Source organism: Oncorhynchus kisutch, linkage group LG18 (genome assembly GCF_002021735.2).
Source record: "Oncorhynchus kisutch isolate 150728-3 linkage group LG18, Okis_V2, whole genome shotgun sequence".
Taxonomy (NCBI): Eukaryota; Metazoa; Chordata; class Actinopteri; order Salmoniformes; family Salmonidae; genus Oncorhynchus; species Oncorhynchus kisutch.
In genome coordinates, this window is record NC_034191.2 from 11,285,240 (window position 1) to 11,297,246 (window position 12,007).

The window sequence follows — 12,007 nt, forward strand, 5'->3', positions numbered from 1 at the left end:
CCTTCTTGGTCAAATAGCCCTTACACAGCCTGGAGGTGTGTGTTGGGTCATTGTCCTGCTGAAAAACAAATGATGTCCCACTAAGTGCAAATCAGATGGGATGGTGAATCACTGCAGAATGCTGTGGTAGCCATGCTGATTAAGTGTGCCTTGTGTTCTAAGTAAATCACTGACAGTGTCACCAGCAAAGCACCCCCACACCATCACACCTCCTCCTCCTCCTCCATGTTTCACGGTGGGAACCACACATGCAGAGATCATCCGTTCACAGAGACACGGCGGTTGGAACCAAAAATCTCACATTTGGACTTGAAGAAACTTTCAAAGTTCTTGAAATGTTCCTTATTGACTGACCTACATGTCTTAAAGTAATGTTGGACTGTCATTTCACTTTGCAGATTGGGCTGTTCTTGCCATAATATGGACTTAGTCTTTTACTAAATAGGGCTGTCTTCTGTATACCCCTCCTATCTTGTCACAACACAACTGATTGGCTCAAATGCATTAAGGAAAGAAGGAAAGAAATTCCACAAATGAACTTTTTAACAAGGTACACCTGCTAATTGAAATGCATTCCAGGTGACTACCTCATGAAGCTGGTTGAGAGAATGCCAAGAGTGTGCAATGATGTCAAGATAAAGGGTGGCTACATTGAAGAATCTCAAATCTAACACTTTTTTTGGGGGAAGTTACTACATGATTCCCTATGTGTTATTAGATAGTTTTCATGTCTTCACTACTATTCTACAATGTCAAAAAACAAAGAGAAACCTCTGAATGAGTCGGTGTGTCCAAACGTTTGACTGGTACTGTAAATATACTTTTTTTGGGGGGGGGGATGGTAAATGTTTTCAGTGTAAACTTAAACAACTAAAGTTTAAACGACTGAAACCAGACATAAAGTATGTAGAAAAGATAATGGGACCTCCATTGACTTGTTTATTTTTCATTCACTCAGCCCCATTTGCAAAATGGGTATAATTGCAGGAAATGAGCTCTCCATGACAATTCATTGGCATAGACCAGTGATGGGTTACTTTGATGGGGGCCACACAAAAAAAAAACTGACCTTATCATGGGGGGGGGTCGCAGTGGCTCGTGGGTCTGCATAGCCACATCCATTTTGCCATGGGGTGTAGAGAAAATGTTAGTTTTTAGACTAAGATCGCTGCAATTCTATGCATTTTGCCATGGGGTGTAGAGAAAATGTTAGTTTTCAGCATTTTACAGCACATTTCCTGCAATTCTACACTTTACCACAAGGTGGAGGCAAATGTTTGCAGTTTTTAACATGATAACTGATGATCATTGGGCCCCACCCTGGTTGGTAATTGGACATTGCTTACTACAAGTTTAGATAGCTGGCCGCTAGACTAAATTACCCATCTATAACAATGTAGCTGACATGGGCTAATTGAGTGTCTGCTGATGCACAACCAAATGTTGAAAATTCACCTTGTGATTTTTTTCTATTAGTCCAACTCTCAACAGTAAATTGATATTAAATTATTATGAATAATAATTGGTCTGCAGGCCACCAGCTGACGATGCCTGTCATAGACTGATGTGTGATGTGTGGTTGATTAGCAGAGCCTGGTGATGTGTACTCTGTGGTTGATTAGCAGAGCCTGGTGATGTGTACTCTGTGGTTGATTAGCAGAGCCTGGTGATGTGTACTCTGGTTGATTGGCAGAGCCTGGGGATGTGTACTCTGTGGTTGATTAGCAGAGCCTGGTGATGTGTACTCTGTGGTTGATTTGCAGAGCCTGGGGATGTGTACTCTGTGGTTGATTAGCAGAGCCTGGGGATGTGTACTCTGTGGTTGATTAGCAGAGCCTGGGGATGTGTACTCTGTGGTTGATTAGCAGAGCCTGGTGATGTGTACTCTGTGGTTGATTAGCAGAGCCTGGTGATGTGTACTCTGTGGTTGATTAGCAGAGCCTGGTGATGTGTACTCTGTGGTTGATTAGCAGAGCCTGGGGATGTGTACTCTGTGGTTGATTAGCAGAGCCTGGGGATGTGTACTCTGTGGTTGATTAGCAGAGCCTGGGGATGTGTACTCTGTGGTTGATTAGCAGAGCCTGGGGATGTGTACTCTGTGGTTGATTAGCAGAGCCTGGGGATGTGTACTCTGTGGTTGTCAGGCTGAGAAGGAGAACCCAGGGCTGACCCAGGACATCATCATGAAGATCCTGGAGAAGAAAAACGTGGAGGTCAACTTCATCGAGTCACTACTACGCATGGCTGCAGGCGATGTGGGAGGTCTCTCTCTCTCTTTCTGCGTTTGTCTCTGTCCTCTTGTGTGTCTGTCTGTTCTGCAGTCCAAGGAGACGTTAGGCATTATGCCTCTGTGTACAGTACTGTCTGTCTCCTCATGGTGGCACTGTTTCTCCACAAATTTAACAGCCTCTCCTCCTGTGAGACATTTCCTCCCACCAGGATAGAATTTCCTCTCCTGCATGGCCTGATTGATGGTAGTAATGAATTCTTGTGCACAGCTTGAAAAGCTCAGCTATAGTTACACACACACACAAAGTGGTGAGAGCGCCCTCGCTCCTGTTTGAATACTAAATATACAGCGCCTTCAGAAAGTATTCGTACCCCTTGACTTATTCCATATTTTGTTGTTACAGCCTGAATTCAAAATGGATTAAAAGTATATTTTTTTCTTCTCACCCATCCACACACACTATCCCACAATGACAAAGGGAAAACATATTTTAGCATATTCATGAAAAAAATTATTACAACCATATCTAATTTACATAAGTATTCACACCCCCGAATCAATACATGTTAGAATCACCTTCGGCAGCCATTATAGCTGTGAGTCTTTCTGGGTAAGTCTGTAAGAGCTGTGAGGGTTTCTGGGTAAGTCTGTAAGAGCTGTGAGGGTTTCTGGGTAAGTCTGTAAGAGCTGTGAGTCTTTCTGGGTAAGTCTGTAAGAGCTGTGAGTCTTTCTGGGTAAGTCTGTAAGAGCTGTGAGTCTTTCTGGGTAAGTCTGTAAGAGCTGTGAGGGTTTCTGGGTAAGTCTGTAAGAGCTGTGAGGGTTTCTGGGTAAGAGCTGTGAGGGTTTCTGGGTAAGAGCTGTGAGGGTTTCTGGGTAAGAGCTGTGAGGGTTTCTGGGTAAGAGCTGTGAGGGTTTCTGGGTAAGAGCTGTGAGGGTTTCTGGGTAAGTCTGTAAGAGCTGTGAGTCTTTCTGGGTAAGTCAGTAAGAGCTGTGAGGGTTTCTGGGTAAGTCTAAGAGCTGTGAGGGTTTCTGGGTAAGAGCTGTGAGGGTTTCTGGGTAAGAGCTGTGAGGGTTTCTGGGTAAGTCTGTAAGAGCTGTGAGTCTTTCTGGGTAAGTCTGTAAGAGCTGTGAGTCTTTCTGGGTAAGTCTGTAAGAGCTGTGAGGGTTTCTGGGTAAGAGCTGTGAGGGTTTCTGGGTAAGTCTGTAAGAGCTGTGAGGGTTTCTGGGTAAGTCTGTAAGAGCTTTCCACACCTGGATATTTCTTTTAAAATGTTTCTAGCTCTGTGAAGTTGATCATTGCTGGACAGTCTTGCCATAGATTTTCAAGTAGATTTAAGTCAAACCTGTAACTAGGCCACTTCGGGAACATTCAAGGTCATCTTGGTAAGCAACTGCAGTGTAGATGTGGCCTTGTGTTTTAGGTTATTGTCTTGCTGAAAGGGGAATTTGTCTTTCAGTGTCTGTTGCAATGCAATAAACTAGGTTTTCCTCTAGGATTTTTGCCAGTACTTGGCTCTATTCCATTTATTTTTATCCTAAAAAACACCCTAGTCCTTGCCGATAACAATCATACCCATAACATGATGATGCCACCACCATGTTTGGAAATATGAAGCAGGGTGCTCAGTGATGTGTTGGATTTGCCACAAACATATAACACATTGTATTCAGGGCAGTTTTACGTAGTGCATTGTTGCGAACAGGATGCATGTTCCCTATTTTTCAATTAGGTTCGTATTGTGGAGTGAGTATAATGTTCTTGATCCATCCTCAGTTTTCTCTTATCACAGCCTTTAAACTCTAACTATTTTATGGTCACCGTTGGCCTCATGGTGAAATCCCTGAGCGGTTTCCTTCCTCTCCGGCAACTTAGTTAGGAAGGACGCCTGTATCTTTGTAGTGATTGGGTGTATTGATACACCATCCAAAGTGTAATTAATAACTTCACCATGATCAAAGGGATGTTATTTATTTTTTATTTTTTTACCAATCTACCAATATGTGCCCTTCTTTGCGAGGCATTGGAAAACCTCCCTGGTCTTTGGTTGAATCTTTTGTTTGAAATCCACTGCTTGACTGGGGGACCTTACAATTATCTGTATGTGTGGTACAATTATCTGTATGTGTGAGCTACAGAGATGAGGTACAGTGTGTATGTGTGGTACAGTATCTGTATGTGTGAGCTACAGAGATGAGGTACAGTGTGTATGTGTGGTACAGTATCTGTATGTGTGAGCTACAGAGATGAGGTACAGTGTGTATGTGTGGTACAGTATCTGTATGTGTGAGCTACAGAGATGAGGTACAGTGTGTATGCGTGGTACAGTATCTGTATGTGTGAGGTACAGTGTGTATGTGTGGTACAGTATCTGTATGTGTGAGCTACAGAGATGAGGTACAGTGTATGTGTGGTACAGTATCTGTATGTGTGAGCTACAGAGATGAGGTAGTCATTCAAAAATCATGTTTAACACTTGTCTTGTACGCTGAGTGAGTCCATGACACTTATTACATTTGTATTTGATTGAACCTTTAACTAGGCAAGTCAGTTAAGAACAAATTCTTATTTACAATGACGGCCTAGAAACAGTGGGTTAACTGTCTTGTTCAGGGGCAGAACAACAGATTTGTACCATGTCAGCTCTGTGATTCTATCTAGCTTCCTTTCGGTTACTGGCCCAATGCTCTAACCACTAGGCTACCTACAACCTCTACACTCTAACCACTAGGCTACCTACCAACTCTACACTCTAACCACTAGGCTACCTCCCACCTCTACACTCTAACCACTAGGCTACCTGCCACCTCTACACTCTAACCACTAGGCTACCTGCCACCTCTACACTCTAACCACTAGGCTACCTGCCACCTCTACACTCTAACCACTAGGCTAACTGCCACCTTTTGGTCTCCAAGGTGGCATAGCAGTTCAGACGTCTTTTGTCCTCGTCTTGTCGTGTCCTGTATATATATATATTTACAACTTTTTCACATACATTTTATTTTTATTTTCCATCAACTCATCTTCAAAACACTCTCCTGCAACCCGCCTCACCAATGTATATTTATAAAAAAGTATTATTTACCTCAGATCTGTAATCCTCCAAGAAGCTAGCCAGAAACTCCAAGAAGCTAGCCTGAAACTAGCCAGAAGCTAATCCAGAAGCTAGTTCAGAAGCTAGTTAGCTCCTTTACTGGCAAATCGTTAATATTCAGCTAACCACGGTTTGTGGTCATCAGCTATCCTTTAGCTCGAAAATCTATCGCCAGTTCTGTACGGCGCAGCGCGGCTCGGAACGGAACATACCGGACCAATTTTTCTCTCCATGTCCCTGGACATTCATACCCGGATCTCACAGCTAGCTAGCTGCTATCCGTGTGACCATCGGAGCTAGCAAGCTCCGTCAATCACTCCTGAGTTCCATCAATCACACCTGGGCTGCAGTCACCTATCCGGACCCGTTTTACTGCCTTCGCGGAGCCCCACCGGGCCTTCACAACTGGACTGCCGACGTTATCTACCCGAAGGAGTTATTCGGCCGGCTCCTCCGTCGCGACGTTACCTGAACGCCCATCTGCGGCCTGCTAACCGTTAGCTGTCTTACCGGCTGCTATCTGAATAGACAATCGGACAATTTTTTTATTATTATTTTTTTTTAAATTATTTTTTAAATTATTATTATTATATTTTCTTCTTGGGCCTCTATAACTATATCTATTGTTTTTATTTTTGTTGTTGTTGTGTGATTTGGATTAATCCCCTCTACCACACGGAACCCCACTAATCTACTGACGGAACGTAAGGGGTGGCTAACAGACCTCCATCCTATGCTAGCTTGCTACCGATGCCCTGGCTAGCTGTCTAAATCACCAACCAACCTCTCCACTCACCGGACCCTTTTGATCACTCGACTAAGCATGCCTATCCTTAATGTCAATATGTCTTGTCCATTTCTGTTCTGGTTAGTGTTTATTGGCTTATTTCACTGTAGAGCCTCTAGTCCTGCTCACTATACCTTATCCAACCTATTAGTTCCACCACCCACACATGCAATGACATCTCCTGGTTTCAACGATGTTTCTAGAGACAATATCTCTCTCTTCATCACTCAATACCTAGGTTTACCTCCACTGTATTCACATCCTGCCATACATTTGTCTGTACATTATACCTTGATGCTATTTTATCGCCCCCAGAAACCTCCTTTTACTCTATGTTCCAGACGTTCTAGACGACCAATTCTCATAGCTTTTAGCCGTACCCTTATTCTACTCCTCCTATGTTCCTCTGGCGATGTAGAGGTGAATCCAGGCCCTGCAGTGCCTAGCTCCACTCCTATTCCCCAGGCGCTCTCTTTTGACGACTTCTGTAACCGTAATAGCCTTGGTTTCATGCATGTTAACATTAGAAGCCTCCTCCCTAAGTTTGTTCTATTCACTGCTTTAGCACACTCTGCCAACCCGGATGTTCTAGCTGTGTCTGAATCCTGGCTTAGGAAGACCACCAAAAATTCTGAAGTTTTAATTCCAAACTACAACATTTTCAGACAAGATAGAACTGCCAAAGGGGGCGGTGTTGCAATCTACTGCAAAGATAGCCTGCAGAGTTCTGTCCTACTATCCAGGTCTGTACCCAAACAATTTGAACTTCTACTTTTAAAAATCCACCTCTCTAAAAACAAGTCTCTCACCGTTGCCGCCTGCTATAGACCACCCTCTGCCCCCAGCTGTGCTCTGGACACCATATGTGAACTGATTGCCCCCCATCTATCTTCAGAGTTCGTGCTGCTAGGCGACCTAAACTGGAACATGCTTAACACCCCAGCCATCCTACAATCTAAACTTGATGCCCTCAATCTCACACAAATAATCAATGAACCTACCAGGTACCTCCCCAAAACCTTAAACACGGGCACCCTCATAGATATCATCCTAACCAACTTCCCCTCTAAATACACCTCTGCTGTCTTCAACCAAGATCTCAGCGATCACTGCCTCATTGCCTGCATCCGTAATGGGTCAGCGGTCAAACGACCTCCACTCATCACTGTAAAACGCTCCCTGAAACACTTCTGCGAGCAGGCCTTTCTAATCGACCTGGCCGGGGTATCCTGGAAGGATATTGATCTCATCCCGTCAGTAGAGGATGCCTGGATATTTTTTAAAAATGCCTTCCTAACCATCTTAAATAAACATGCCCCATTCAAGAAATTTAGAACCAGGAACAGATATAGCCCTTGGTTCTCCCCAGACCTGACTGCCCTTAACCAACACAAAAACATCCTATGGCGTTCTGCATTAGCATCGAACAGCCCCCGTGATATGCAGCTGTTCAGGGAAGCTAGAAATCATTATACACAGGCAGTTAGAAAAGCCAAGGCTAGCTTTTTCAAGCAGAAATTTGCTTCCTGCAACACTAACTCAAAAAAGTTCTGGGACACTGTAAAGTCCATGGAGAATAAGAACACCTCCTCCCAGCTGCCCACTGCACTGAAGATAGGAAACACTGTCACCACTGATAAATCCACCATAATTGAGAATTTCAATAAGCATTTTTCTACGGCTGGCCATGCTTTCCACCTGGCTACTCCTACCCCGGACAACAGCACTGCACCCCCAACAGCAACTCGCCCAAGCCTTCCCCATTTCTCCTTCTCCCAAATCCATTCAGCTGATGTTCTGAAAGAGCTGCAAAATCTGGACCCCTACAAATCAGCCGGGCTAGACAATCTGGACCCTTTCTTTCTAAAATTATCTGCCGAAATTGTTGCCACCCCTATTACTAGCCTGTTCAACCTCTCTTTCGTGTCGTCTGAGATTCCCAAAGATTGGAAAGCAGCTGCGGTCATCCCCCTCTTCAAAGGGGGGGACACTCTTGACCCAAACTGCTACAGACCTATATCTATCCTACCGTGCCTTTCTAAGGTCTTCGAAAGCCAAGTCAACAAACAGATTACCGACCATTTCGAATCTCACCATACCTTCTCTGCTATGCAATCTGGTTTCAGAGCTGGTCATGGGTGCACCTCAGCCACGCTCAAGGTCCTAAACGATATCTTAACCGCCATCGATAAGAAACATTACTGTGCAGCCGTATTCATTGATCTGGCCAAGGCTTTCGACTCTGTCAATCACCATATCCTCATCGGCAGACTCGACAGCCTTGGTTTCTCAAATGATTGCCTCGCCTGGTTCACCAACTACTTCTCTGATAGAGTTCAGTGTGTCAAGTCGGAGGGTCTGCTGTCCGGACCTCTGGCAGTCTCTATGGGGGTGCCACAGGGTTCAATTCTTGGACCGACTCTCTTCTCTGTATACATCAATGAGGTCGCTCTTGCTGCTGGTGAGTCCCTGATCCACCTCTACGCAGACGACACCATTCTGTATACTTCCGGCCCTTCTTTGGACACTGTGTTAACAACCCTCCAGGCAAGCTTCAATGCCATACAACTCTCCTTCCGTGGCCTCCAATTGCTCTTAAATACAAGTAAAACTAAATGCATGCTCTTCAACCGATCGCTACCTGCACCTACCCGCCTGTCCAACATCACTACTCTGGACGGCTCTGACTTAGAATACGTGGACAACTACAAATACTTAGGTGTCTGGTTAGACTGTAAACTCTCCTTCCAGACCCATATCAAACATCTCCAATCCAAAGTTAAATCTAGAATTGGCTTCCTATTTCGCAACAAAGCATCCTTCACTCATGCTGCCAAACATACCCTTGTAAAACTGACCATCCTACCAATCCTCGACTTTGGCGATGTCATTTACAAAATAGCCTCCAATACCCTACTCAACAAATTGGATGCAGTCTATCACAGTGCAATCCGTTTTATCACCAAAGCCCCATATACTACCCACCATTGCGACCTGTACGCTCTCGTTGGCTGGCCCTCGCTTCATACTCGTCGCCAAACCCACTGGCTCCATGTCATCTACAAGACCCTGCTAGGTAAAGTCCCCCCTTATCTCAGCTCGCTGGTCACCATAGCATCTCCCACCTGTAGCACACGCTCCAGCAGGTATATCTCTCTAGTCACCCCCAAGACCAATTCTTTCTTTGGCCGCCTCTCCTTCCAGTTCTCTGCTGCCAATGACTGGAACGAACTACAAAAATCTCTGAAACTGGAAACACTTATCTCCCTCACTAGCTTTAAGCACCAACTGTCAGAGCAGCTCACAGATTACTGCACCTGTACATAGCCCACCTAAAATTTAGCCCAAACAACTACCTCTTTCCCAACTGTATTTAATTTTTATTTATTTATTTATTTTGCTCCTTTGCACCCCATTATTTTTTTATTTCTACTTTGCACATTCTTCCACTGCAAAACTACCATTCCAGTATTTTACTTGCTATATTGTATTTACTTTGCCATCATGGCCTTTTTTTGCCTTTACCTCCCTTCTCACCTCATTTGCTCACATTGTATATAGACTTGTTTATACTGCATTATTGACTGTATGTTTGTTTTTACTCCATGTGTAACTCTGTGTCGTTTTATCTGTCGAACTGCTTTGCTTTATCTTGGCCAGGTCGCAATTGTAAATGAGAACTTGTTCTCAACTTGCCTACCTGGTTAAATAAAGGTAAAATAAAAAAAATAAAAATAAAACCTCTACACTCTAACCACTAGGCTACCTGCCACCTCTACACTCTAACCACTAGGCTACCTGCCACCTCTACACTCTAACCACTAGGCTACCTGCCACCTCTACACTCTAACCACTAGGCTACCTGCCACCTCTACACTCTAACCACTAGGCTACCTGCCACCTCTACACTCTAACCACTAGGCTACCTGCCTCCTCTACACTCTAACCACTAGGCTACCTGCCACCTCTACACTCTAACCACTAGGCTACCTGCCACCTCTACGCTCTAACCACTAGGCTACCTGCCACCTCTACACTCTAACCACTAGGCTACCTGCCTCCTCTACACCCTAACCACTAGGCTACCACTCTAACCACTAGGCGACCAGCCACCTCTACACTCTAACCACTAGGCGACCAGCCACCTCTACACTCTAACCACTAGGCGACCAGCCACCTCTACACTCTAACCACTAGGCGACCAGCCACCTCTACACTCTAACCACTAGGCGACCAGCCACCTCTACACTCTAACCACTAGGCGACCAGCCACCTCTACACTCTAACCACTAGGCGACCAGCCTCCTCTACACTCTAACCACTAGGCGACCAGCCACCTCTACACTCTAACCACTAGGCGACCAGCCACCTCTACACTCTAACCACTAGGCGACCAGCCAGTCCCACATGTGAAATGTTTACTGCTAAACTTATTTAGGCTTTCCATAAAGGGGTTGAATACTTATTGACTCAAGACATTTCAGCTTTTCATTGTTAATTAATTTGTAAAAAATTTAATTAAAAAAATAAAACCTTAATTCCACTTTGACATTTTGGGGTATTGTGTGTAGGCCGGTGACACAACGCCTAAATGTAAATTCATTTTAAATGTAGTATATAACAACAACAATGTGGAACATGTCAAAGGGTTTGAATACTTTCTGAAGACTTCCTGCTTTTAGCCAGGCTACACTACAGTGTTACCTCTCTCTAACTTCCCCCTCAGTCACAGTACTTCCTGCTTTTAGCCAGGCTACACTACAGTGTTACCTCTCTCTAACTTCCCCCTCAGTCACAGTACTTCCTGCTTTTAGCCAGGCTACACTACAGTGTTACCTCTCTCTAACTTCCCCCTCAGTCACAGTACTTCCTGCTTTTAGCCAGGCTACACTACAGTGTTACCTCTCTCTAACTTCCCCCTCAGTCACAGTACTTCCTGCTTTTAGCCAGGCTACACTACAGTGTTACCTCTCTCTAACTTCCCCCTCAGTCACAGTACTTCCTGCTTTTAGCCAGGCTACACTACAGTGTTACCTCTCTCTAACTTCCCCCTCAGTCACAGTACTTCCTGCTTTTAGCCAGGCTACACTACAGTGTTACCTCTCTCTAACTTCCCCCTCAGTCACAGTACTTCCTGCTTTTAGCCAGGCTACACTATAGTGTTACCTCTCTCTAACTTCCCCCTCAGTCACAGTACTTCCTGCTTTTAGCCAGGCTACACTACAGTGTTACCTCTCTCTAACTTCCCCCTCAGTCACAGTACTTCCTGCTTTTAGCCAGGCTACACTACAGTGTTACCTCTCTCTAACTTCCCCCTCAGTCACAGTACTGCTTTTAGCCAGGCTACACTACAGTGTTACCTCTCTCTAACTTCCCCCTCAGTCACAGTACTTCCTGCTTTTAGCCAGGCTACACTACAGTGTTACCTCTCTCTAACTTCCCCCTCAGTCACAGTACTGCTTTTAGCCAGGCTACACTACAGTGTTACCTCTCTCTAACTTCCCCCTCAGTCACAGTACTGCTTTTAGCCAGGCTACACTACAGTGTTACCTCTCTCTAACTTCCCCCTCAGTCACAGTACTTCCTGCTTTTAGCCAGGCTACACTACAGTGTTACCTCTCTCTAACTTCCCCCTCAGTCACAGTACTTCCTGCTTTTAGCCAGGCTACACTACAGTGTTACCTCTCTCTAACTTCCCCCTCAGTCACAGTACTGCTTTTAGCCAGGCTACACTACAGTGTTACCTCTCTCTAACTTCCCCCTCAGTCACAGTACTGCTTTTAGCCAGGCTACACTACAGTGTTACCTCTCTCTAACTTCCCCCTCAGTCACAGTACTTCCTGCTTTTAGCCAGGCTACACTACAGTGTTACCTCTCTCTAACTTCCCCCTCAGT

General features: G+C 44.9%; 1 protein-coding gene across 3 annotated transcripts in view; it reads left to right on the forward strand.

Moving 5' to 3' along the window:
- Window positions 1–12,007, forward strand: part of LOC109884319 (programmed cell death protein 10-like) — a 35,433-nt gene that overhangs the window by 11,182 nt on the left and 12,244 nt on the right. The window contains exon 4 of one of the 3 annotated variants that reach the window (XM_020476295.2): window positions 2,145–2,262. The exons of the other annotated variants lie outside the window; for them this stretch is intronic. Within the exon in view, the coding sequence (XP_020331884.1) occupies window positions 2,145–2,262 (118 nt within the window). The remainder of the gene's footprint in view (window positions 1–2,144; window positions 2,263–12,007) is intronic. 3 annotated transcript variants of the gene reach the window in all.